Source organism: Meriones unguiculatus, chromosome 10 (genome assembly GCF_030254825.1).
Source record: "Meriones unguiculatus strain TT.TT164.6M chromosome 10, Bangor_MerUng_6.1, whole genome shotgun sequence".
Taxonomy (NCBI): domain Eukaryota; kingdom Metazoa; phylum Chordata; class Mammalia; order Rodentia; family Muridae; genus Meriones; species Meriones unguiculatus.
The window spans coordinates 32,290,200-32,317,639 of NC_083358.1; the positions used below are offsets into that span (position 1 = coordinate 32,290,200).

The 27,440-nt window shown below is 42.9% G+C and overlaps 3 protein-coding genes across 14 annotated transcripts in view; 1 reads left to right on the forward strand and 2 right to left on the reverse strand.

Moving 5' to 3' along the window:
- Positions 1-20,092, forward strand: part of Cnot1 (CCR4-NOT transcription complex subunit 1) — an 83,098-nt gene extending 63,006 nt beyond the window's left edge. For 2 of the 5 annotated variants that reach the window (XM_021641564.2, XM_021641565.2), the window contains exons 35-49: positions 2,865-3,056; positions 3,422-3,564; positions 4,570-4,678; positions 4,986-5,155; positions 5,801-6,053; positions 8,490-8,738; positions 10,111-10,274; positions 10,657-10,774; positions 11,781-11,882; positions 13,104-13,277; positions 14,263-14,412; positions 15,276-15,456; positions 18,518-18,650; positions 19,469-19,603; positions 19,755-20,092. In XM_021641564.2, coding sequence (XP_021497239.1) covers positions 2,865-3,056; positions 3,422-3,564; positions 4,570-4,678; positions 4,986-5,155; positions 5,801-6,053; positions 8,490-8,738; positions 10,111-10,274; positions 10,657-10,774; positions 11,781-11,882; positions 13,104-13,277; positions 14,263-14,412; positions 15,276-15,456; positions 18,518-18,650; positions 19,469-19,603; positions 19,755-19,833 — 2,352 coding nt within the window. In that variant the 3' untranslated portion in view covers positions 19,834-20,092. The remainder of the gene's footprint in view (positions 1-2,864; positions 3,057-3,421; positions 3,565-4,569; positions 4,679-4,985; positions 5,156-5,800; positions 6,054-8,489; positions 8,739-10,110; positions 10,275-10,656; positions 10,775-11,780; positions 11,883-13,103; positions 13,278-14,262; positions 14,413-15,275; positions 15,457-18,517; positions 18,651-19,468; positions 19,604-19,754) is intronic. The other 3 variants (XM_021641566.2, XM_021641567.2, XR_009594578.1) reach the window with 2 other exon arrangements.
- Positions 18,841-24,188, reverse strand: Setd6 (SET domain containing 6, protein lysine methyltransferase). 4 transcript variants are annotated; one of them, XM_060392153.1, is made up of 8 exons: positions 23,784-24,188; positions 23,565-23,706; positions 23,253-23,447; positions 23,005-23,125; positions 22,015-22,195; positions 21,779-21,921; positions 21,413-21,664; positions 18,841-20,216 (listed from the first exon to the last, which is right to left on the reverse strand). In XM_060392153.1, exons 1-8 carry the CDS (start codon positions 24,160-24,162, stop codon positions 20,202-20,204), a joined length of 1,428 nt encoding a protein of 475 aa, XP_060248136.1. In that variant the 5' UTR covers positions 24,163-24,188; the 3' UTR covers positions 18,841-20,201. The 4 variants fall into 4 exon arrangements, with proteins under 4 accessions (XP_060248136.1, XP_060248137.1, XP_021497244.1 ...); XM_060392154.1 differs by lacking the exon at positions 18,841-20,216 and having other exon boundaries at positions 21,133-21,664; positions 23,068-23,125; XM_021641569.2 differs by lacking the exon at positions 18,841-20,216 and having other exon boundaries at positions 21,133-21,664.
- A 1,078-nt stretch (positions 24,189-25,266) lies between these two features.
- Positions 25,267-27,440, reverse strand: part of Ndrg4 (NDRG family member 4) — a 38,139-nt gene continuing 35,965 nt past the window's right edge. For all 5 annotated transcript variants that reach the window (XM_021641575.2, XM_021641571.2, XM_021641572.2 and 2 more), the window contains one exon: positions 25,267-27,039. In XM_021641575.2, coding sequence (XP_021497250.1) covers positions 26,885-27,039 — 155 coding nt within the window. In that variant the 3' untranslated portion in view covers positions 25,267-26,884. The remainder of the gene's footprint in view (positions 27,040-27,440) is intronic.

Genomic DNA, 27,440 nt, shown 5'->3' on the forward strand with positions numbered 1-27,440 from the left:
TTGTGCTGACAGCTGCTGTGAGTTCCATATCCTATTCAGAACTTTTTTTGGTACATTTGTTAAATTCTTTGTACCACTGTTTAAATATTCCCTGAGCCTTGGAGAGAGAGATACAGTCCTTTCAGGGTTTGAGTTCTACAGTCACTCATTCTCAGCTCCTTGACCAATCTTGATTGTTATATTGAAAAGGAAGCTTTTGTGACAGACGTTAAGAGGCACATTAATCTTACAGATTAGTAGATTAATCTACTAGAACATTTAGAAGGCAGTTTTTCAATATGTCCGTTTAGCAAAACAATAGTGGTAGTTCCCTCCTCTCCCACCAGGGTCTGTGACCTTTCTAGCCTTGGGGCTTTGGGGCGATTTACAGTACCAGACATGAATTCCCTCCTTGGAGTGGGGTTCATACTCAGCAAGAAAGTGACAGGTTAGCCTCATATCATGCCTGTATTACACCAATAGGCATATCTTGCCTGGCAGATTGGGGTGATAGCTTGCATGGCTCATAGCTGAGTAGGACCAAAGTGACTTTTCTCCCCTAGCAGCCTATATAACAATTCCTGTACTGAGAAAACTACCTTGATAATTTTTTTTTCTGTCCAGTACAACCAAAATGTACTGTTTTTAGTATTATGGTTTTATATCTATTTCTAGTGGGCAGCCATGAGTAATTGTGATAGCTTCCCTGACATACATTCTGTGGGGAGCTACCCATTGGGATTTTTGATAAGTGGAGTAGCATTATCTACCAACGCTTAGCATTCAGTCTCAGCATTTCCTCTCCCCAACCCTCCCAACTTACACACATGTAAGTTTTGTTTTGTGTATATATGTGTTTTGTTTTATTTATTTACTTTTTTATTTAGTATTTGAGACTGGGTTTCATATAGCCCAGGATCAATTTGAACTCTGTATGTAAAAGGGGTGATCTTGCCCTTCTGATCTTCTGCCCCCCACCTCCCTAGTGCTAGAAGTACAGGTCTACACACAACACCACACTGGGTTTATAATGTCCTGAGTATTGAACCCAGGGCCTTGTGCATGCTAACTTAAGCACACTACCCACTGAAGTACATCCCTAGGTCTTGTGTGGTGGGGTTGTTTTTTTTGTTTGTTTGTTTTTTGTTTTGGGGGGGGTTGTTTTTTGTTGTTGTTGTTTGTTTTGTTTTGTTTTTTTTGAGACAGGGTTTCTCTGTGTAGACCTGGCTGGTCTCGAACTCAGAGATTTGCCTGCCTTTGCCTCCCTCAGTGCTGGGATTACAGACATGTGTCACTGTGCCTGGTTGCTCTTGCATCTTCTGTCCATTGCTGCTCGTGTCCCCTCCAGATAGTGTAGTACTGTGTCTGTAGCTCTGGCTGTCATGGAACTCGGATATTTGCCTGCCCCTGCCTCCAAGGAATTAAAGGCATGTGACACTATGCCCAGCCAAAGTAGTGGGCTTAAGGGTCTTTGCATTCTTTTGACTAAGTACCTCCTTACCCCAATTTTTTTGAGGGGCCACGAGGCTCAATTGCATTTTCCAGGCTAGCCTTGAGCTAGCGTTCATCATTTCTTCACACCTGCCTGGCACTCAGGTATGCACTGCAGTGCACAAGTGACTTACAGTTTTTAGCGGTATGCTTTTTATAGCCATAGAGTACACATAGTAAGATTAGCGTCTTTAGCTAATTCTTTAAATTTCAAGGTGTTGGAGCAACGTAGTAAAAGACCTATTTTAAAATGTCATGTAGCTGTCCTTTCAGATAGCCCTCTTCATTTCCTCATTTATTCACTCTGCTGCTGGGTTACATCCAGACTTCTTTTTTTCTTTAAAAAAAAAATTAGATTTATTAATTTATTATTTATACATTATACTGCCTGCATATGTACCTGCAGGCCAGAAGCAGGCAGCAGATCACATTACAGATGATTATGAGCCACCATGTGTTTGCTGGGAGTTGAACTGTGGTCCCTGGTCCTTTGGAAGAACAGTCAGTGTTCTTAAACTCTGAGCCATCTCTCCAGCCCTACATGCAGACTTTTACAGTACTTCTTCTCAGCCCAGTGTATACATATGATTCTGTGCATTCATGAAATGTGTATGTACCTGTGTGGTAAACAGAGGACTGTGTTGGCCCTCATCTTTCACCTTGTTTGAGACCCCGTCTCTGTGTTTTTCACTGCTACTGTACCTCAGGCTAGCTGTTCTGTGAGCGTCCCTGAATACTTCTTCATCCATCTTGCTGTTAGAACAATGAGGATTGCAGACACATACTGCTTCACCCATCTTTACTGGGCTCTAGAGATTTGAACTCAGGTCTTCGTGTTTGCAAGCTAAGCTCTTGACCCACTGAGCTATCTTTTCAGGCCACTAGTATGTTTTTGATAATAAAAACACATAGTCAGGTGTGGCAGCGCACACCTTTAATCTTGGTACTTAGGAGGCAGCAGCAGATGGATCTCTGAGTTAGCATCTAGTCTAGTCTGTAAAGCTAGTTCCGGGATAGCCGGGGCTACAAAAAAGAAAAAGCACAGAAATGATGTCCAGTGATGCTTTAACATTTGTTATAAGTACTGTATTGTTTATAACTTTAAACACTTTGTTAAGTTGCATTGTTGATACTATACTTTCTGGTCACTTAATTGTGTTTGTGCTAGCTGTGCCTCTTAAACATCTTTCTCCTGGCTTGCATTACACCCACTTAATAATACCAAGACTGAATAGCTCTGGAAAGGGGCATAGAAGAGGGCTTGCATATTTGAACAACAACAACAAAGGCCATAGAAACATGCCATGGACTGAGTTCTATTTCATTGCTGTATTATGCCAGTGAACAACTTTAAAAAAAATGCTTATGTCTGGTTATTTCTTTTTCTAAAACAGCAAGCGTGGGCAACAGATGACGTAGCTCAGATTTATGATAAGTGTATTACAGAACTGGAGCAGCATCTACATGCCATTCCACCAACTTTGGCCATGAATCCTCAAGCACAGGCTCTGAGAAGTCTTTTGGAGGTTGTAGTCTTGTCTCGGAATTCTCGGGATGCGATAGCTGCTCTTGGATTACTGCAGAAGGTTAGTTTTTAAGCTACTGCTTATAGAAGGAACTGGGTTTATAGACTTTGACCTGTGTGTGGATCTATATACTTATTGAGTTTTGAAAATTAATACAAACCAAGTTTTGTTTTTCTTTACTAAAATGTAGTTATAGCAGATACAAATAGTAAAGGTGGGTGGGACATCTTTTCCATATGCTAATATTTTCTTGGAAATACAATGAATGGAAAAACTATAAGAAGACTTAATAAATATTAAAGAACAAATCTAAGCCAGATAGAAGTTTGAAGCCTCAGAAATGATGTAGTCATTTGATTTCCAGCTCTGATAGTTGGGCTGAGTACTGTACTTTCGTGGTTGTGAATACTTTATTCTGTTCTTAGGCTGTAGAGGGCTTATTAGATGCTACAAGTGGTGCTGATGCTGACTTACTGCTGCGATACAGGGAATGCCATCTGTTGGTCCTGAAAGCTCTGCAGGATGGCAGGGCATATGGGTCTCCATGGTGCAATAAACAGATCACAAGGTGGGTAACCTTTGAAAACCAGTCATTACTGGGTTAGTTTTATCGTTCTTTTCTGTGCATCATGCTTGCTTTCAGTATGCCTTACATGTTTGTATGTGTACTGTGTGTGCCTGGTCTACAGGGACAGAAGAGGACATGAGAGCCCCTGAAATTATAGTTAAGGGTGATTGTGAGCCACCATGTGCTTTCTGGAAAGTAAACCTGGGTTTTTTGCAAGAGCAAAAAAATGTTCTACGCTGCTGAGCCATCTCTTCAGCACCATGGACTAGATTTTGTAATTCATAGCTTGTTTATTTCTGGATGTTTTTCTTTTGCCTATAAGATAGAGCTTTGAAATTCCCGAGTCTAGGGGCTAAGAATTGATCCAGTACATGCTTTGGGGAATAAATTTTAGGTCTTATTTATGTCCCCTGCACGACCAGGCACACGCATAGTACACATACTACCATGTAATTCATCCTGAAAGCAAGCATTATGTTCATGTACATAAAATAAAATTTAAAAATCTGAAAAATAAGCTGTTTTCATGATTTCACAGGTAATAGTATTCATGGTAAATATTTGTGTTTTCAGTGAAATCTCCTACTTTGCAGATTTTGAAAGCAAAGCCTAAGCTGTCTTAACATTAGGCATTTCTGCTAGCTGGGTCTGTTTTAGTATGGTATTTACATTTTTTTTTTTTTATAGGATGCTGAGAACCTCATGCATGCAGTATCACTAGCCTGCCTACATTTTAAAACTTGATACTGTTTTGTTTTGTTTGCAGTTGTCCTAAAAAAAAAACAAAAAATGTATTTATACAGTATTTTGCCTGCAGGCCAGAAGAGGGCATCAGTCTCATTGTAGATGGTTGTGAGCCACCATATGTTTGCTGGGAATTGAACTCAGAACCTTTGGAAGAACAGCCAGTGCTCTTAACCTCTGAGCCATCTCTCTAGCCCTTGCAGTTGTCTGTTAAGACATTTCTATGTAGAACATTACGTTTAAAATACTGTCTTTTTGTAGGTGCTTAATTGAGTGTCGAGATGAGTATAAATATAATGTGGAGGCTGTGGAGTTGTTAATTCGAAATCATTTGGTTAATATGCAGCAGTATGATCTTCATCTAGCTCAGGTATGGAAGAAAATTTCCACCTTCCCTCCCTCCCTCTCCCCCTCCCTCCCTCCCTCATGGTGTTTTGCTTACAAGCATGTCTGTGTGAGGATGTTGCGTCCCTTGGAACTGTAGTTACAGAGAGTTGTGAGCTGCCATGTGGGTGCTGGGATTTGAACCAGAGTTGAGTCGTCTGGAAGAGCAACTATGCTGATGCTCTGAACTAGCTTTCCAGCCCTGGTATGGAAGAAATTTAACTTGAGTGAATTAAAGGATTCAGGAAGTGCTTCTGTTTTAATTGTTACTCTCACATTTGCTGTATTGCCAGTCAATGGAGAATGGCTTAAACTACATGGCCGTGGCATTTGCTATGCAATTGGTAAAAATCCTGCTTGTGGATGAAAGGAGTGTTGCCCATATTACTGAGGCAGATCTATTCCATACCATTGAAACCCTCATGAGGATTAATGCTCATTCCAGAGGCAATGCTCCAGAAGGGTAAGAATAAAATGCTTTGCTTTCCCTGTGCCTTCAGCAGACATAATTTCTTGACTGTTTTACCTAAGATACAATTTTCAGTAGGCCCAATATTGTCCTGGAAGTGTGAGCGTTTAATCAACTGCCTTCTTGATACAGAGCTGTGGGTGCGGTGACTGCTGAGTTGGCACCAGAAGTCTGGTTAGAGCACTGACACTGTTTAGGCTGGAGATACATCTCAGTGAAGTGCTTGCAGGGACATCTAAGTGTGATCCCTAGGATGGACTGTCACCTCCCAACACCAAGTGTGTTGACACAGACTTGTAATGCCAGTGTTGGTCTACGCACAGGTGGTTTAGCCTAATCAGCAAATCCTTGGTCCCAGTGAAAGACTTACTCAAAAAACAGAAGTGGACAAATCCTGCAGAAATAATATCCAAGGTTGTCCTTTGGCTTCCACAAGCATGTGCAATACGTTCACGTGTACAGAAATGCACATAACACACAACTGGGTGTAGTTGTGCACGCTAGTAGTCTCAGCACTGGGGAGGCAGAGACAAGCAGATCTTGGTGGTCATCAGCCAGCCTTGTGTACTTGAATTTAAATGTTCCAGTTGAGTAAATGACTATGGGTTAACTGATTTTCACTTTGGATTTATCATCCAGATTGCCCCAGCTGATGGAAGTAGTGAGATCCAACTATGAAGCAATGATTGATCGTGCTCATGGAGGCCCGAACTTTATGATGCATTCTGGGATCTCTCAAGCCTCAGAATATGATGACCCTCCGGGCCTGAGGGAGAAGGCAGAGTATCTTCTGAGGGAATGGGTGAATCTATACCATTCAGCAGCAGCTGGCCGTGACAGTACCAAAGCTTTCTCTGCGTTTGTTGGACAGGTAGAGCTTTTGGAAAGAAAGGTGCTTTTTATTCAACATAAGTAGGGTGTGATAACTCCAATTTAAAGTTTACTATTGTATACCTGTGGTCAGAATTACCTCCATACTCATGCAAACCAAAATATCACCACCATGCTTTGTTGAGTTAATATGGTTTATGTGTTTTCCTCACTATTGATCATAGCTACTGTAGATTCAGCATTCCTATTCCATTAATCACTTTTATCCCATTCCAGTTGTCATAACTACAAGGTGTACTGGGTCAAAAAATGAATAATGAAGCTACAAAGAATGATTTTATTAAAATAGTCACCAATGATAGCTCACATTTTAAAACCAAGATACAACAAATCCCTATTTTGTGGTAGAATGTGTTAATTGTATCGCGCACACATACAAATTGAAGTTTGAAAGTTTTGGAAATGGAGGTGCTTTCTAAAATTCAGGGTTACCAAATATCTTAGTCACTGTTCTGTCACTGTGAAGAGACACCATGACTAAGGCAACTCAAAAAAAAAAAACATTTACTTAGGGCTTTGCTGATAGTTTCCAGAGGTTGGAACGTGGTAGCATGTATGGTGCTGGTGCAGTAGCTGAAACCTACATCCTGATCCACAAGCAGAGAGAGAGAGAGACAGAGACAGACTGGGCCTGGCATAGGCTTTAGAAACCTCAAAACCTACTGTACCTTTAGCGACACATTTTTCTAACAAAGTCACATGTACTCAAAGGCCACACCACCTAATTCTTTTCAAACAGTGCCACTCCTTGGGGATTAAACATTCAAATATATGAGTCTATGTGGGCTTAATCAAACCAGCATACCAAGCATAAATAGTTTTAGTGGTCTGGGGAAATAATTCATCAGATGAGAACACATACTTTGTACTATTCTTAGAGAGGGCTGGAGTTTGGTTCCCATTGGGCACTAACTACAGTTTAAGGGACATTTCTGCACCTCTGGTCTTGGCAGACAAGACCATTGCCTGCCTCTCTGTGTGCACATATCTGCACACTAACAAGTTCGCATGAACACTCGCATACATGTAATTAAAAATTTTTTAAAAGTGACAGAATAAACTGGAAAAAATAGTCATAGGTCTTTTCATTTGTATTTTATCATCACTGCCTGTTTTCATTGATTTAAGGAAGAAAGAGGAAAAAACTATCCTAACTGTAATAGAACTTATCGAGAATAGTACTTTCTTGAACTGGCCTTAGAAATTTTTTTAAATATTTAAAATATTTGCAATATTTGTTCAGTAAGCTGTAAAGCTTGATTGTTCTATTTTTTCACATTGAAACCAAAAGATGGTGGTTTTGCTAAAGAAAGATTTATTAGGTCCACTTTTAAATGCCTGATAATTGAGTGTGGATGAACTTGTTAAGAATTGGATTTACTTTTCAACGGAAGTGATGCTAGTAAACAATGTCATGGAAATTTCTCTGCTAAAAGAATCCAGGAAACCATAAAACACAACTCGGTTGAAAAGCTGTCATCTATGTTTATAGTTTGACTTCTCATTCCATTGGAAGAAATGCAAATGCATGGGTTTGTGGGCGTTGCTTTGTCATGGGTATGGATGTGGCAACTGTCTGGCTCCTCCTTGTTTGCTTTTACCTGTTTCTCCTGGGGAGAGGATGCAGCATACTTTTCTGGTCCCTTTCGGGAGTTTCTTTTTTATTTCTTGTGTTTGTCATAGCACATGTTCCTCTACTTCCAAGCTTTCAGATTTCAGTGTGGAATAAGATTCTTTTGTTATCCTTCTCTCTTGGCTTGGGTACACTGTTTTTATAATCCAACCCTTTGTTTTCTTATTTATCAAGATAAATTGTATTAAAATTTCCAAGATGACCTTATAGGTTTTTTTCTCCCCTTTGGGTCTCAGATTGTTTAGTAAGCACTGCCCTTTTTTTTTTTAAAAGATAATATTGCTATGTAACCTTGTCTGACCTGAAACTTGCTTTTTATAATTGTAACTGTATAAAAGATTTTAAATGGCATACTCTTGGGTAGTTATTTATTAAATAAATTAATGATTTTTTTCTGCAGACAGCTGGAGTCTCAAAAACTGCCACTGGCTAAATAAGAAGAGGGAATCTATGAGAACTGTTACTTATGGGAAGTTCAGGTGTACAGTCAATTAAGTCTCCTGGGAGAACACTGTCTTAACACCTTGAGAGTTTCAGAAACTTAGCTTTACTTATATAATTTTTCAAATTATTTGTAGATACCCTCTTGTTTAGGGTTAATAATGTCTGTCGATTTTAATCTTCTCTGTGAACTAAAACTGGGAGGAACTCTGCCATGGCTCCTTAATAATTTTCTTATTGCAACCTTTCACCGAGTAAGAATTAAAAATGGGAATAAGCTAGAGTATGGCTGTTTGAAAGCTAACATATATAAAGTTGGTTTTGAGTATGGTCTCACTGTGTTGATTGATTGTTGCACTGCAGATGCACCAACAAGGAATACTTAAGACTGATGACCTCATAACAAGATTTTTTCGTCTTTGCACTGAAATGTGTGTTGAAATCAGTTACCGTGCTCAAGCGGAGCAGCAGCACAATCCTGCTGCCAACCCCACCATGATCCGAGCCAAGTGCTACCACAACCTGGATGCCTTTGTCCGCCTCATTGCATTGTTAGTGAAGCACTCCGGGGAGGCCACCAACACTGTCACAAAGATCAACCTGCTCAACAAGGTCTGGAATCCTTTCTTGGCTTGTAGACTTTTGTGTTCCTTGCTCCATCTGCGCCAGACCTTCCTTTTTGTTGTTTGAGACAGGGTCTCACTGTATATGCCTGGTTGGGTTAGAACTCACTAGCTACCCTCCCAAGTCAACCCACCTGCCTCTGCCTTTTCAAGTGCTGTGATTAAATGGCATGCACCACCACACTCAGCCCCTCAAATCCTTTGTAGTAGCTTTTTTTCTCCATCCAGTATTAAAATATCCTGTTGTTTTTTTTTTTTTTTTTAACTTAAAAGAATATAGTTTGACAGAGTTTTTAAAAAGAAGGGGCTGAAGAAATGGCTCAAGAGCATTGGTTGCTCTTCCAGAGGTTCTGAGTTCAATTCTCAGCAGCCACGTGGTGGCTTGCAGCCATCTATACAGGGATCTGAAGCTGTCTTCTGGCATGCAGGTGTACATGCAGATAGAGCACTTATCTACATAAAATAAATACATCTTCAAAAAAAATAATTAAAAAGAAGAAGAGGGAGAATCATAATGTGTTTTGGTGTGTTGGTGTTTTGATAGTGATCCCAATGGGAGACAGTAGGTAGGTAGTGTGTTCCTGTCATTCCAGCTAGATGTCTAAATGGGTAGATCAGTACCAGGAGTGACATTTTAATTTTTGACCTGATTTATACAGTGACATTCTTGAAAATTTGAATATCAGACTAGTGTAAGAATGTGTAAACCTTGACTGTAGCTTTGCTTGTGGGTCCTTAATGTCCCGCAACTGATCAGTGAGCAAACAGTAGAATGCAGACATACTTCATGCCAAGAGAAGTGGAAACCATTTGGCCCTTATTGACTTGAGGTCACATTAGAAAATTTAACATTTTTTTATTTCAGTATGATGAAATGTGAAGAGACATCCAGATTTCTTCAGCTTTAGAAAAGCCAGTGGCATTTGTTGAGAATATAGATGTTTGGTTCAGTGATAATGAAATTCAAAAAAAAAAAAAACACAGAGTCAAAAAAAATGTCCCTTTGCCTTCCAGCATACAAGTTTGTGTCCACATGGCATTTATGCTTTCCTTTATTGTTATTAGTGCTTAAAAAGCGCAGGGTAAGCTTATTAGTCCAGGCCTATAAGTATTTGGAAGACTGAATGAGGCAGAACATCACAGTGATACTTGCAAGTTCAAAGCTAGCTTATGGGCAACTTAGTGAGACCTTGTCTCAAACAAACAGAACAAGCCTGAAGACAGCACTGAAATGGTAGACCACTTGCCTCGCATTTGCGGGGCCTCGGTTCAAGCCAAGAACACAGAATAAAAGAATCAGGACTTGAAATGACGAGTCTTTGTCTGTGTGATTGATGAGGTAATCTGTATGTTCTCTCTAGGTTCTTGGTATAGTAGTGGGAGTTCTCCTACAAGATCATGATGTTCGACAGAGTGAATTTCAGCAGCTTCCCTACCACAGGATTTTTATCATGCTGCTGTTGGAGCTCAATGCACCTGAGCATGTGTTGGAAACCATTAATTTCCAGACTCTTACAGCTTTTTGGTGAGTTGGGTTTAATAGAGATTTCCATTTGTTGTTATTTGATACAGAATCTCATAGCTCAGGTTGACCTCAGAAGTTCCTGTATTGTTGAGGCAGGCTTTGACTTCCTCCAATTCTCCTTATTCTAACTTCCACGAGGTGGAATTGCAGACATGCATCCCCACACCCAAATTAATGGTTGTCCCCTCTACCTCGTGGTAGCTCTCATTGTGTAGCACAGGCTATGCCTGGATCACAGGCAGTGTAGTGTACCTTGCTGACATTTAAGGACTGTTGGGTTAGTGAGGTAAGAGTGTGTTTTACCGTGTGTTTCTTATATATTGTCTACATTCATGTGTTGTTTACTATATTTAAATTTGTCCTTGTGAAACTTCTCTTTCAGCAATACATTCCACATCTTGAGGCCTACCAAGGCTCCTGGCTTTGTATATGCTTGGCTTGAGTTGATCTCTCATCGGATCTTTATTGCAAGAATGCTGGCACATACGCCGCAGCAGAAGGTGTGGCTGCAGTTTATCTCCTACAGACGAAGCCTGTAACTACCTGGGGCTTACTAGCACTGTTTATGTCGATTTCTCTCAGTCAGCCTTTATTATTTTTCCCCCAGCATGTTATTTGATAATTATTTAATCATGTAAAGAAGCTTATCAGGTACTTGACTACATCTAAAGGCTTTCTTGGGTGACCAGCTATTGCCTTTCCAGCTTTGTTATGGACCATCTGTGTTAGTCTCTTAACGCTTTGAGTTGTTAATGTTTAATATGAGAAGTTTCTCATTTTGCAATTAAATGGCAAAGGAGTACTACATAGAGTACCCTTGTTTGGCCCTCTTGACCAGAAGACAGTGTTACTACTATGTGGTGATGTAAACTGGGCAAGAAAGTACAGTAACAACGTAACAAACTTGTATATGTGATCCACACACATAGAATGAAATATAATTGGTATGGTTGGGGATACTGTAGTAAGTAGTCTACTCTTGACTCAAAGTACAGAATTGATGCTCTAAAATCAGCAAGGTTGTTTACTAGGAGTTGGAAGTAAGAGAAGAAATAGAGATCCAGAACTTAGAAGGAGGAATTATGGAAAGCAGTCTGCAGTTGGTTTTGATACTATGTCCAAATTTTCCTCCAGGTGGTCTCCTTTCTCTTAGTTTTCTTATAGGTACAAAGAGAAATATGTCCCGAAATCTGAGTCTTATTGTTCCAGATAACATCATCCACTACCTTAATACTTAAAATCTTTTTGTTTTGTTGGATGTTTTCATTCCTGGCTAGCTTGGAATTTAGTTTCTCTCCAGCCTCTTTTGTGCTAGGATTACAGGCATGTGCCACCACACTGAACTACAGCTTAAATTTGCTAGGATCCAGTCTAGGAGAGGTCCTCATGGCTTTGTTTTTACTTACATTAGTTTAGATAAGCCACAGTGTAGTGACTTGGGCAACTTTTTGTTAGCTGATCAACTTCTAAATGTTACTACAACTCATGTACATTTCTTTCTTTTAGGGGTGGCCTATGTATGCACAGCTGTTGATTGATTTATTCAAGTATTTAGCGCCTTTCCTTAGAAATGTGGAACTCACTAAACCTATGCAAATCCTCTACAAGGTAATTTTTGCTTACAAATAGCTGAAAAAATTTACATGGGGACTGTTGCTGTGCTTTTGCCCTGCTTACTCTTAGTGGTAAACTGCCCCCTATCAGTTTAGATGGTTATTGAGCCAGGATGTGGTTGCTGGGAATTGAACTCAGAGCCTTTGGAAGAACAGTCAGTGCTTTTAACCTCTGAGCCATCTCTCCAGGCCCCGGAAAGTTGTTTTTTGTTTGTTTGTTCTCCCTATCTTCTGTACTGCACCTCCCCCCCCCCAACCTACCACTATTTTAGCCATTTACTATAATCTCACTGTGGATTTATTTAGCTTTATTTCCTTAATGCTTTCTTGATTTCTGTTTTTTAATGCTTTTTCATAGATTTACTTATTTTTATGACTTTTGCTTTCCTGCACGCATGTATATGCACCACCTGTGTACCTGGTGCTCAGGGAATATAGAAGAGGGTGTTGGATCCTTTGGAGCTGGGTGCAGATGGTTGTGAGCCACTATGGGGGTGCTGGGAGTCAAACCCCGGTCCTCTGCCAGTGTTCTTCCTAACTGCTGGGCCATCTCTGTAGAGGTGTTTATTTGAACCACAACCTCACTATTTAGCCCTGTTTTGCCTAGAACTCAAGAGACCCTCCTGACCCACTCTTCCTCTTTCTGGAGGTAAAGGCGTGCATCACCTGGCTTCTTCAGTGATTTCTTAATGTGATTTTCATTTATAGATATAATTTGTTATGTTTATTCCAGTAGTTTCCTGGGATTTTTTGTGTTTTAACTTTTTCTGTGGCACTATGAGATCAAACCTAGGACCTTTTTACACATAACTAGGCTATCTCAAGTTGCTAAGGTGTTACAACCTATATATCAGAATTGTTGAATTGACTAAACTTGTCAAGAACAAAAAGCTAGCTTTGATTTCACCCCCAGTTTCAGTAATTTTCTTCAGTTGAAGTATGCCTTTTTACTTTGATTGGTTTGTTAGTTCTCTTTCTAGTTTCTGAATATAGATGTTAAATCATTGTATTATTGTTTTTGTGCAGAATGCCAGTTTTTCATGTTTTCTATGTACAATTATTTTTATAATCTGAACTGTATTGACTGACGCCTATAGATTTTTTTTGTAAAAATGTTAATAACATACTTTTGGCATTTTTTTCACCTGAGTTAAAATTCGTAATAGGGGAGAAAATACTGCTTTCTTAGTGTGGAACTTTTTTCCTTTCTATGTAGGGTACTCTGAGAGTGCTGCTAGTTCTTTTGCATGATTTCCCAGAGTTCCTTTGTGATTACCATTATGGGTTCTGTGATGTGATCCCACCTAATTGTATCCAGTTACGAAATTTGATCCTGAGTGCCTTCCCAAGAAATATGAGGCTCCCAGACCCATTCACTCCTAATCTGAAGGTAAAGTTTTAACAGACTGAAAGCAAATTTGCTTTGTTGTTCCTACAATCTCACTAGGGATTTAATTTTCTGTTTCTTCTGTTTAACTTTTTTTCCCTTGAATTTTGTGTATGTTTGTGGGTTTCTGTGCACCCTGTGCATGTAGGAGCCTGTGAAGGCCTGAGTGAGGCACCAGGCCCCCTGGAACTAGAATTCCAGATGATTGTGAGCTGCCATGTGGGTGTTGGGCACTGAACTCAGGTCCTCTACAAGAGCAGCTAACACTTTTAACCACTGTGCCATCTTTGCAACTCCTAAAGGAACCTTTTTTAAAATCTTAATATTTCATCCCTTTCTCTGGTAATCACTGTATTTAATCCCCCCCTTTCCAACCCATGTGCATGCTTACCATGTGCAGACCTAAAGGTAATGGTACTTTTAGGAAAGTTAATTCTGTTATTAATCCTGATGGCTGTGATAATGTCCCTGAATATTGGTTCATACTATTTTTCTGGTTACTGTTCCTCATGGTTTTGATAGTGTCTAATTATTGACAGTTGTTGGTCCCATGCTATATAACTGAAGAACTTTGCAATGTGCACATTTCACTAGTGTTTAAATTACTTAAGAAAAAGGAACCATTTACAAATTATACCACCATTTGCATACGTACTAGCCTTTTTAATTTGCTCTTAGCTCTTTTCTAAGGTCTGTTCCTGTATATTTTAAAAAGCATATATTTGGCTAAGACTTTCAGGACTCTTGGTAGTGAGTGTGTAATCTCTTTGAAATCTAAGTTTGGAAAAAATTGGTTAATGATGCAAATGAGACCACCACTTTTTTCTAGTAATGAGAAATATATATAACGTTATGTGACAGGAAAAAGTTGATTTGTAATAATCATAGTCTGTGTATAGGTGAAATTTTAGAAAGCCCTCTAACATTGCTATCAAAGGTATGATTTGTAAATTTCTGTGCTTGATTCTGATTCTTGATATTTTGGCAGGTGGACATGTTGAGCGAAATTAACATTGCACCTCGGATCCTCACCAATTTCACTGGAGTGATGCCACCTCAGTTCAAAAAAGATTTGGATTCCTATCTTAAAACACGATCCCCGGTCACTTTTCTGTCAGATCTGCGCAGTAACCTACAGGTTAATTGGTTTTACTTGAAGTTCTCTGCATGTTTTCTGTACAGGGCAGTTTGTGTGCACTATCCATTCTCTGTCCCATTTTCAGATTTGAAGTTGAATGTGGCAATACATGCCTGTTACCTCAGCACTGAGGAGACTGAGGCAAACGGATCACAAGTTTGTGGCCAACCTGGAGGCAAGACTTAGCCCCCCAAATAACCCACCCTATATGTACACCAAAATATTGTCATACTGGTTAGGTGGGCCTAACTGGGTTATAAACTTTCCTAATGGTTCATCATTGACACAGCTATAGATGAGACCACTCGGGAATCACTTGGCCATCACTTTCCTGTAAGACCTGACAAGCATTTCTGAACAATGGGATTGTAGTTAATGCTTTGTGGGGTGACTTGAAGTGGAATTGGCTTTCTAGTGTTAGCTCGTTGTGCAACGACTTCTTTCAACAGTTTTATTTAACTGAGGTTGTACTTGTTTTGAATGAACAAGTTTTGTTTTGTAGTTATCGTGTGCAAAGTGATCATACTTGGTTTCTCCAAGGAACTCAAGTTTCCTGGTAGAAGCATGTTTAGGGCAGCTGTACATTTGTATAGCTCACAATCTTGAGAGCAAGTTTCTTATATTTAAGTTACAAAGAATATGAACTATGTATTCCTTTTCGGGAGCCTAACAAAAGATTGAGAAATAATGCTGCCAGGCAGAGTGATGCATACCTTTAATCCTGGGAGGCAGAGGCAGGTGGATCTCGCTGAGTTGCAGCCCAGCTAGAGATTCATTGTGAGCTCCTATTTCTGGAAGAAAGAATGAAGTAGTAGTGCTAGTCGGTTAGTTCTATGGTGAAAGTTTTCTCTTTGCCCATATAGGTATCCAATGAGCCTGGCAATCGCTACAACCTCCAGCTTATCAACGCACTGGTGCTCTATGTAGGGACTCAGGCCATTGCACACATCCACAACAAGGGCAGCACGCCTTCAATGAGCACCATTACCCACTCAGCACACATGGACATCTTCCAGAATCTGGCTGTGGACCTAGATACTGAGGGTGAGTGGAACTGGCTAATTTGCAACATGAGATTTTCTATATTTTGCCACAGATGCAGTCACAAGAATAGAAAGTTTCTTTAAGCCACAATACAGTGGTTTTGTTTTGTTTTGTTTTCTAATAAAGCATGAAGAAAAGTGCCCCAAATCTTGCTTTGTCAGTAAATATATTGGTGTGCCTGATTGCAGCAAAATATGTGAAAATAAGTATGTTCTTTTTTGTAGCCTACATCGGAGGCTCATACTGCACTGTTTTATTAGCCTGTTTTTCCATTGTTTATTAGCATCTACTTGCCAGGAAACAGAACGTGTTACTAAATATAAGGTATAAGAAGATTAAGGACTTAGTGTTTCTAGTATAGCAAGTATTGAGTATAAATCACTGTGGTCTGTCTCCTGGTTTCTTTCAGTGGTCAATATCCAGGATTCCCAGCTTAGGGGCTAACCTGCTCATTTTTTTCCTTTCAAATTCATGGCCTTATTTTTCATTGTTACTGCATGAGATTGAACCATGTCAATTTATCAAGATGGGTAGTTTTATCTCCAGGAAGTGAGAATGATTTCAGTCTGCCGTAACTCGTTCTCACCTTGAAAATCCAGCAGCTCATGCTTCAATCAGGGTCAACTGCTCCTTCACTTTAACAGTTCTTATTCTGCATCCCTCCCTGTTTTTGCACAGATCTAGAAGAACTGGATGTAGCAGAATCCAGCCTTTTCCTAGTATGCCATCATGGTGTCAGAAGTGGGACATGTCAGGCAGATCCACTGGGTCACTTCACACCACATACATTTTTTTATATGTACTTTTATGTACATTGGTGTTTTGCCTGCATGTATGTCTGTGGGTGTCAGATATTGAAGTTACGTGATCTTAACTGCTGAGCTGTCTCTCCAGCCTACGTATATATATTCTAAAACATAACCTGCTCAGTCTGTATGTTCGTATGTGTGGTGTGTTTTCAGGGGTGACTGCTTGGCATTGGATAGCCAGTTGCTGTGCTCTTGGGAAGACAAGACTATTCCGCCCACCCTCTGCATTCCTTAGTTGCCTGTAGTTCTTTATGGAGGGCTGAGTCCTCATGGGATTTCTTCTCTTCTCTTTAACATGTCCCTTATCTTTGTTCAGCTCATGTTTCAGCATCATCGTTGAGGTTTTATGAGTGCAGCTTCTGACTGTGTTACGGACAGTCTCAGAGCAAACTCTCTGATCTCTGGCTCTTAAGAGTCTTTCCACCCCACACACGTTCCCTGAGTATTAGGTATAGAAGTGTTCTGTAGATCTATCTGTAGCTATACTCCATTGGCTTTGAGTTCCCCAGCTTACCATTTTGATTGGTTTGGTTGTCTCTGTTGCAAAGATAAGTTTCCTTGATGAGAGGTTAGAACTACATTTACCTGTGGATATATGGACAACTAGTTAGAGTGTAGTTAGAGATTATGCTGTTTTGGTAATAAGATCAATGACTTTACTAGCTCTGGGTACTTGGCTAGGTTTCTGATACCAGGCGTAATTACCCTTGTTAAGTGTGTCTTAAGTCTAGTTGAAAGCTGTTGGTTACCACCAAAGCATATGTGCCACTACTGCACCTTTAGGGTCATGCCGTGCTGGTCATTGGTGTGGTTCACAAGCATGATAGCTGTGTAGGACTGTTGGTTTCCTCCCTCCTTTGAAAGCTTACATGGAGTCTTCTAATGCCTTGAAGGCTAGATCTCAGGGAAGAGACAAGTCAGTTCCCGGCTCAGCAGTGGGAAACTTAGCTTTGACCTCTGTGGGGCAACCAAAGGCAGTAAGAACAGTCTATCTGTTTTATGAGTCTCTTGGACAGCCCTGACCCAACTACTCAAGAGGGTTTCTCCTGTCTGGTATTCATGATTTTTTGTTGTAGATATATTTTTTTTTTATTGGAAGTGTTGTTGACCTGTATTAGAAAATTTCACTTAAAGGTATCATAGTTTTAAAAAAGATGGCTAATATGCCTTTTCTCATTTCCCTGCATTCTATTTCCTCCTATTGCTCCCTCACTCCCTACCCCAGGCAGTGGTCCCTTTTTATTTCCTGCTTTTTGAAGTTACTCCAGGATAAGTACTCTGAATATTTGGAGGTAGGAGCCTCCAGAGAGAGAGAACATAAGGTGTTTGTCATTTCTCACTCAATATGATCTTTTCTAGTTCCATCCGTTTACCTGCCAAGTTTATGATTTCATTTTTCTTTGGCTCTTGGGAGCATTGTCAGTCTGAATAAGTAGTCCAAAGTGTAAATGTGTATTTTCACTTGGTCAAAGGACATTTTAGGCAACTCCAATTCTTAGTCATTGTGAATAGAGTAGCAGTGAACAAGGCTGAGCAAGGATCTGGAATAGGCTATATTGTGTTCTTTGGACATATGCCAAGGAGTGGTATGGTTGGGCCATCCGTCCAGTCCACACCGATTTCCATAGTGGCTGTGCCACTCATTTTTGCAGTATACTTTAGAAAGACTATTACTTTTAACTTTGCTACATTATCTTAAAAAGGTAACTAAATTTTAATATCGACAGATTGGTATTGCCAATCTTCTTTTCAGAAGGTATTTGCACATAAAAGCAAAATTTAACAAAATTGGATATTTTACATCCTTTAGATGTTTAAGGGTCCTTGTGATTTCAAGTATACATAGCAATTTTCCAAGTGCTACATGAAATAGAATGTTTTAGCTGGTTGGATGTTAAGACAATGCAGAACCAGCTTTCCATTGTGGCCCTTTAAAATTTTCAGTAAAATATTTTATTTTATAAGTATCTAAGAATTTTGCTGGTTTATAACATGGAAAAAGCATTGCAAATAAAACCTACAGAAGCAAAACATGTTGGGATCCAGGAAATTACTAATAAATCACAAAATTAGAATAACCTTCACAAATTTGCGTGTTATCCTTGTATAAGGACCATGCTAATTCTGTCTGTACTGCTAAAGTGAGCTCCCTGATATATAGTCCCTTGAGAAACCAAAGCCTGAACAGAAGCACTTGTCTCCTATACTGGCCTTTCGGGGTGAACCCTAAATCTAGTTTCCTTAATTTCTAGGCCGGTATCTTTTCTTAAATGCAATCGCAAACCAGCTGCGGTACCCAAACAGCCACACTCACTACTTCAGCTGCACCATGCTGTACCTGTTTGCCGAGGCAAACACTGAGGCAATCCAGGAACAGATCACGAGGTGAGATATTTACTGTCAAGATGCCTTAAAAGGGCTCTTCTCTCCTGTATTCTGTTTGTAGCCCTGGCTGTCCTGGAACTCATTCTGTAGACCAGGCTGGCCCCAAACTCAGAGATCCACCTGTCTTGCCTCCCAAGCCCTGGGGTTAAAGGTGTGCGCCACTGCTGCCTCGTTTGTATTTTGAATGGAGTTCTATGCATTCCCCGCTTTACTATCCTAGAAAACCATGTCTGAGGAATTATAAAACAAGTTGATACTGGCAGTAGTTTGCTCCGAAAAGCTGTGGACTAGTTTATGGTAAAAGCAACATTAGTTTCTTGGTGGTAGCACTGGCCATGAATCTTGAATAATGCAGATTTCCTTTGTTTGTATTTCATTTTTTAAGGTCTTAAGAGGTTATATTCTGCTTTCTTTTTAAACTATGTATAGGAAATTGGTGCATAATGTACTGGGGTGCACATACCTTGAAGCTCTAATTTACCTATTCACCGGACTAGCTGGCACCCATGGTCCTCATATATACTGAACTGTGTTTTATTGCATGCTTGGATAACAGTGTATCATTTTGTTTGTAATTATGTCTAAAGCTGCAGCAAAGGCTTTGCTCTTGATCTTTTTTTTTTTTTCTTTTTGCCCCCAGGAAATAGGAAGTGTGAGAACATAGAATTTGCTACTAGCAGGTCACATGTAGGAAGAATTTCACCCATTTACATATGCTAAATGTTTAAAAATTCTAAGTGGATTAATAAAGGCAATGGAGGCGTAGTTGTGATTTTGTTTCTTTATGTATTAACTAACTCTTCTATACCCCATTTTAGGGTTCTCTTGGAACGGTTGATTGTAAATAGGCCACATCCTTGGGGTCTTCTTATTACCTTCATTGAGCTGATTAAAAACCCAGCATTCAAGTTCTGGAACCATGAATTTGTACACTGTGCCCCAGAGATTGAAAAGTGAGTTTTAAAATGAGTTAATTACCTAGCGGGAGACAGAAGAGAATGCTTCTATTTGGGTCTGAGTGAAAAGGCAGTTAGAGCTAATGCACATGATACCCTTAGGCCTAAATTTTGTTGAAGTTAATTTTTACTTGTCTCCACTTTTCAGGTTGTTCCAGTCTGTTGCACAGTGCTGCATGGGACAGAAGCAGGCTCAGCAAGTGATGGAAGGGACCGGTGCCAGTTAGATGAACTGTATTTCCCTTGCAGAGGCATCAACCTTGGTCCCACTGAACCAAGTTCATAAACTGAAGAATCCTTCCAGCTCCTCCTGACGTTCCCAGCCCTTGGTTCTTGGGTGTCTGCCCCACCAACTGCTGGGGTTGGGCTCCTGTCTGTGTGGGCAAGTTCCAAAGTTTAAATGCATTTTTTTTTTGACTCTTGGCCAAAATTTAGAAGATGCTGTGAATATCATTTTGAACTTGTGTAAATATATGAAAGAGAAAACTTTTGTCTGGAACTTCTTGGGTTTGTGCAAAGTACATAAACTAGTACCTTGTGATAGGCAGTTGGTGGCGTGCTCTTGCATCAGGGCATAACATCGTGTCTTCTGGCATCAAATTGTGACATTCTGAAGAATAGCAAAATATTAAATTCACAACATTTTTTAAAAAATGTAGTTAGGGAAGCTTGGAAAAGTTACTAAAAATGTAGACACGTTGCATTGGTAGGCTGGGAACATAGGAAGGTTGAGCCCCATGGGGGATTGCGTGGCTTTTCTTTCTCCATAGCTACCTACAGGGAAAGCAGTTGAATCTGTTTCTTGGTCCTGAGGGAGAACATACTTGAAGAGGAACCATTTCTGGTCTGGGGCCCCCATCACCATGCTCAGGCTGGACAGACTAGTTAAAGAACAGGAGCCAGAAGGACTAAATACAGTTGCTTCTTTTTGTAAGGATCTTGAATGTTGGTGAACAGCTAGGCCCATGTTACATTTTGTAGCCTTTGCAGTTTCTGGGCCCCAGCTCAGCTTTTTTGTATGTGTGAAGCCGGTAAACATTAAAGTCATAACATGCACATGAGTCCACTGTGCCTTTCTCAGGAACAGCAGCCAGTGCTGGTGAGGAAGGAAAGTGGACAGTCCAGTCTAGTCACTTAATGAGCAAACTTTTCCATTACTACGTATTCTTTTGGAGTCCTGCTACTGTGTACCCATCTCCTGCCTCACTGGTATACTACAACCATACTCAGAGTAAAGAAATTTTTGTGTAACTTTTCTGCCTCAACAGGAGGAAGCTGTTGGAGCAAGAAAATCTGTGTGGTTAAACTGAATTTTAAAACTTCTTTAGGTGTTCTTTTGGTATAGGTAGTATTTGAAACAATTCCACTTAAAATTTACCTTTCCTAATGAGGTTTGGGTGTCCTTCATGTCCTTAAAGGGTGCATTTTGATTCTGAGAGCCAACTTTAGACTACTGGTAAGATTGAAGGTACAGTAAGCCACACTTAAGTTCTCTACAGGAATCAGAAAGGTTGAACTTCTCAAAGTTGCGCTCCGTCCATGATATTTATTAAATTCTACTAAAAATCTATTGGAATTAGTAAGAATAGAATGTTCTGAGTCCATTGACAGTGATTACCAAGTCTGAGCTCAGTCCTACAATATCCACATGTAACTCGCTTCCTTTTCACTGCCTAACATCAAAAGTCCCAAATTTACAACAAAACATGAGCCTAAAACCAAGCTTCTCGCTGCTGGTTATTCAGGAAGCTTTTAACTTGTGAGTTCCAACAAGTGATGTAAGATCATCTTCTGACCATATCTGACCTGTAAGGCTTGCTGTTCCCGCCAGCTGAGCTGGGCATAGACCTCCTTATTACCAAGTAAATCTTGCTCAGTTTTTAAGTCTGTGGCATAGGTCTGTAGGGTCAACAGAATGCTGTCTCGAAGGAGCTGTCTCCATGACTCTTGGAGCTTGGGAATATTTATGATGGCCAAGCCGTCCTCTTCCCTTTCTTCCTCTCCCCAGCCAGGCCGCTCTTCATAGGCTCTAAACTCCTCAGGAGACATGCACAGTACCTGCAGGGAACATGGGGTCCTTTACTTAGGACATACTATCTGTGAGCTTTAACACACATGCCATTGTAGAAAACTGGGTAAATACCAGCACTCCATACCCTGGCATCCCTCTACCTTGAGTGTGGTGGCTAGCTCTTCTTCAGTCAGCACCTCCTCACGACCAATTACAAAGGCTCCTTCTTCACCTACCATGTCGAGTTTGCACAAGAAATCCCAGCGTTCACACAAGAGCAGCCTTTCAGTTTCATCCTTTGTTCCTATGAAGTAATGGATGAAACTATCAACCATCATCTTGAGCAAGGTCCGTGCTTCCACAAAGACATTATGGAACCTGGGATGGGCAGACGCACCCTGCAGCGCAGCATCTCGGACTGTCACCATCTGAATGTCAGCTGTGTCATTTGTGTTGTCAGGGTAGGGCTCAGCAAAACCATACATATGAATCAGTTGCCAGTTAGCCATCTGCCCGTATGTGTTGAAGATTTCATGACCTTTAGGAATGGGCTGAGTAGCTACCATCCGGAGAGAATCCTTGGATATAAAGAGAAAAGCTGTGGACACGCCTTAGCCCCCACCAGCCCATGAAGATTACTTCCCTCTCAGAAGAGCCTATTTGACTGGACTGAGACTACATACCACTGTCTACTGTGAAACCCTGTATTACAGACCAGAATGAAACCAACTTTAGAGGTCAGCCCAGTATATATTAGGTGCATCTATGTGTGCTTATTTGCACTTAAAAAACGTCACTAGCTTTAAAAAAAACAAAAAACAAAAAACAAAGTTAAGGCAGGCCTGGTGATGTAGACCCAGAGCTCTGGAGGCGATCTCTTGAGGTCCAGGGTAGCCAGGGCTACACAGTAAGATCTTGTCTTAAAAGATTAGGTGAATGTCACATCTGAGGATAAGGCCTTAATAAACAGACTAAAACTGGAAGCTGTATGGGCCTGGAACCTTCACTCATGCCCAGCCTCCTAAAATTACCCGTGTAAGCCACCAGGCTCAGATTATTTCCCAGCTTTTACATCACACCCACACGTGTGTCCACGTAGGATCAACACTTAACATGGGGCCTTACTTTGCTTCTGGCCCATGAACATTTCCACCTTTTTGAGAAGTACTGCTATTACAAAATGCTGTCCACAGGGCCTGGGGTGACATGACAGAAAGGCCGCATTTTTGGTGGATTTAAGGTGTGCCCACAATCTCAGTGTAACTTGACTCGAAAAGTATACAGGAGAATAGCTAATCTCAATCTCATTTTTACATCAGTAGGAAAATGGAGCCCAGTAATTTGACTCGTAATGCACATAACCTAACCAGGCGTAGGGTCCACTCACTGCAGAGTACTCTAGATTGGCATTATGATTGGCTATGTGGTTTAGTATGTCTGCAGCAGGCACCATCAAGGGGGAGTTGGGCTCCTTTTCATCATCATCTTCCTCCAGAGGTTCTTGAAAGCTGCCGCAAAGAGAACTCAACTAAGGCCCAGTCTTGGGTGAGGGGCCTGGAGTTCATTGTTCTTTCCCACCTTGGCCCTCAATGTTCTAAAGATGAGGGTCTGCTCCTCTAGGCTTTAATCACTGACCTATAAGCCATCACAAGGGCCACGAGCTGGCGATAGAGTTCCAGGGAGCGAACGGCGGGGCTGAAGAGATCCGAATGAGCCTCCATGAAGGGTAGGACGATGGAATAGTATTCGCTACGGATGTTCACCAAATCCTTCTCCACCGCCTCCGGAACACCGGTACCCTTTAGAAGGCGCAGCCGCTCCTCCTCTGGCCTGCAAGGACAGCCCACCCGGGCCCTTCACAGCCTGCAGCTCTCGTGGAGCAGGTACCCCGTGCCCAGAGCAAAGCAGCTGAAACAGGTTTTCCCCAGCCCTTCCCTCGGCTCTCACCAAAACATGGGATGCTCCAAACGTCCCAGCTCCGGCCAGAGCGCGATGTAGGGGCTCCAGGGTGAGGCTGGGGCCTGCAGCTCGTGGAGCAGCGCCAGCAGCAGCGGCACCCACCCCGACAGGCTCTGCAGGGCGCCTCGCTCTAGGGAAGACACCGGGTGAAGGCCCAAGCACGACTCCCTTGCTCGCCTGGGAGCCAGCCCCCGGCCCCTTACCCACCTCGCTCCAGCAGGCCGCTGATGGAACAGGTGTGGGGAGACAGGAGCGCGGAGCGCGGCACGGCGAACAGCAGCTCCCCGGGCTGCACGCTCTCCAGCGCCACCATGCCGTAGCCGGCCACCGTGCCCTGCCGGGTCACCGCCACTTTGGGACTCAGCTCCAGCCCCACTCCGGCGCACCAGCGCAGGAAGCCGGCCACGGCGTCGCCCCTGGGCTCGCCTCCGCTGGGCCCCGCCGCCGCCAGCGGGGAAAAGGAAGTGACGTGGCCGCGCCCGGGGCCCGAAGCTGGCAGGGGCGCGCGGGCAACCCTCGGGGCCGGGCAGGGCGCGGCGACGGACGGGCAGCCACCTACCCGCGCGCGCTTGGCCGGGGCCGCCATGCCGCGAGGCGCCGCGTCCGCCCCGCGCTTCCGGCGCCGCCGAACGCGAGCGGACGGGGCGGGGCTCGGCGTGCGTCCGCAGAGGCTCTGGGTTGGAAAGCGTGCGTTGCCCGAGTCCGCCGCCCAGTACACCGCCCGGCTGCCGGGTGGCAGCGACCCGCCAGGTGCTAGTGATAACCTTCCATCTCACAGACTTTCCTTCCATTAGTCAGTTTGCACAGGTGTCTGAAGTGGCCTGAAAGGTTTCCACCTCTAGTAAGACACATATTTCCACAGTTGCTAACTTACCCTTGTTTTCACCCTTCTGCAGAGACGATAGAACCCTACATTTTACTTTCTAAAAAAAAAAAAAATAGCTGATACAACCGGGCGTGGTGGCGCACATCTTTAATCCCAGCCAGCACTCGGAAAAGCAGAGGCAGGCAGATCCCTGTGAGTTCAAGGCCAGCCTGGTCTAGAAAGCGAATCCAGGGCAGCCAAGGCTACAAAAAGAAACCCTGTCTCCCGGGGGTGGGTGGAATCAGATACAATGGAAGGAGTCAATACCAGGTGAATGAATGATGGAACAAATGGTTGGATATGGAGAAGCAGGCAGTGTAATTCCAGTACTTGGGAGGCTGAGGTAAGACTGGATTACTGGGAGTTCCTGGCTAGCCTAGCCTATGGACTGAGACCACGTTCCAAAGTAACAAAAACCAAGCAAACACAAAGTAGTGTGCCCTTGCTTTGAAGAGGCCTAAGCTATTTGCTCATTGCGAAACTGAGAGCCAGCGTCAGGGTTGGTAAAATTATGTCCCACAGTATACAGCCTCGTGGTAGAACCTTGCCCACCATGTGTGAACACCACAGTTCAAGCCCCTTCACCACAGAAAGAAAAACTAGGCAGGGTGGCCTACATAACCCTGACGCCCAGAAAGCTGAAGCAGGATTGCCGAGTGTTCAAGACCAGCCTGGGCTACAGAATGGGAATGCCCAACCCTCACTCTCCCCAAAATGTTTGTAATGGGCACTGACTATATAGGGGTACACAGAGAAACAATTGCTATCCTTCATCAAGGCCAAGGTGGCCAGGTAGCCTTCCTTGCGATAGAAACAGCACACTCATACACTTAATTACTTTATTAGTTTTTCTGCACAGTTAACTTTCTACATCAACAGGGGTTTTTGTTTTGCATTTTGTCACCTCAAAATCTCTTTATCAGCCACCAGAATACACAAAATTAGGCTCTTTGTACAGAGAGGAAAGTAATGAACTCCATTAAAAGTTCACCTTGACCAAAGAGGAAACAACCACCAGTGGGAAAGCACACACACAGGAGAACCTGATATACAGATATATATATAATGTATAGGTATTTATAGATATCTTAGGAACACAGCAAGAAGATGTCCAATACTCAGTGCTTATCTACTGTAAGGGATTAATTCTACCAGCTTCAAACAGTCACATTCAGTATTCTCGGAAGCACGTGAACAGAACCGGGGACTCTAGAGCACGCTGGAAATGGCTTACGGTTATTACAGAAAGGGGTGGCATGTGCCACAGATGTGGGTGTTCACACCCACACCACACGACGCACCCCTACAGGCACAGCTCTTCTTGCTTTTAGGGCTTTCTCCTCTGGGCGTGACAGTGGGTGAAAATGAATGGCCAAGCTGAAGCAATGGCTCCAATTTCTGGGCTGGAAGAATCTACTTGGGAAGGTGGGCAGACAGGAAAACAGCATAGTTATGGGTTGCAGGAGGCTGGGGGCATTGAGAGCCTTTGGCCTCTACCTATGTTCACCTCAAGGACTGCCATCTCCCACCCAAGGACCAGGCAATCTCCAACCCCTCCAGCAGGCAGAGGTCATAGTATCTTTCTGTCTTGGGCCAGATCTCTCTAATAAACTCACTTCTCAAGTGGCACCTGTGACACTCTGGCCCAGGTTGACTAGGGCCCCACCACAAACACTCTTGGTGGTATCTGAGACAAGAGGGGCCTATAGGACTCTTCAGCCCCTGCCAACTCCCAAAGGGGTCATCATGAAATTCTGCTACAAACAACACACAAAGGACAGGAGACCAGGTGATCTTATCCTCAGGATGGGACCTGGTCCTGGGGTGGCGGAGTATGGGGGTTTCTGCCCTTGGGGCTCTCCATATTCTTCCTTCAGCACCTGTCCTGCCCAGAGAGTGCCAGGAAAAGAGCTGCTTAAAGCGCCCTCTTGTGGCCTTGGTCCTCATGATTGTCCCTTCCTTTCATCAGAACAGGTGTGCTTGGTGCAGGGGTTATAGAAAAGGGACCCTCTGAGGTCTAGGGCTCCCAACTGGTCTGACTCCTACCCACATCAGAGCCTAAGATCAGCACCCACCATCTTCAGACCCCCTGCTGTCTTCACATCTTCCAGCCCCCGAGGGTGGGCCATGCTCTTTCTTCAGTACTGTGTCCTATCTCCTGGCCCCATCCCAGGGCCATGGTGGGCTGATGAGAGGGGCCAAATCAACCAGTGAGCACGTTGAGTGAGATGGAGTATGTAAGGCGAGCCCCTGCACCATCTAAGACTGTTCTGCTGTATTTTCTAAGGTGGATCCCCTCATTTTTTTTTTAAATAAAAGAGAAGTAACCCCATTTCCTCCCCTTCACTCTCACAAAAATAAACTAAAGGGAAGATGAGCCGATGCGGAGATGGCAGTGGGACCTGGGGGCAGGTAAGCAGGCGTCTTGTGCAGGGCGAGGGCTTCAGCAGGACACCTCCATGGTGTGGTTGACCTGGCCCATGCCCTCACTGCTCTCTGAGTGGGCGCAGGGCTGTGGGCGGCTGCCATCCACAGAACTGGCGCTGGTGAGGGATGCGGTGCGTGAGCGCGCGAGGCGTGTCATGCTGGCTGAGGGCACTGTGGAAAAAGAACAGAGGGTTCTGAGGACAGGCAGGGTGTGCACTGCCAGGCGAAAAAAGGACAGTGCAAGCAAAGCGGCCAGTGAGACCCAGTCTTGCCACAACACAGAGGCCCATCCCAAGCCAGGGTGCTGGCACTGGCTCCACCAGGCCGAGGCATGCAGGGCCAGCAACAGTGAGCAGGCCAAATGGGCTACAGCTAGCAGGGTCCTAGGTCCCAGCAGCTACCCAGAGCTATGGCCAGGGCAGGGCAGGTGTTGATTAGCCACCCTGGGCTGCGACAGGAAGTCACTGTGGGGCCAACTAGACCTGCATCTAAGGGTGACAGGGTGAAAGGCGGGGTCGCTTTTGTGAGGGCCACAAACAGCTGCAACCTGCCCTAAATCTTGCCTCTACTAC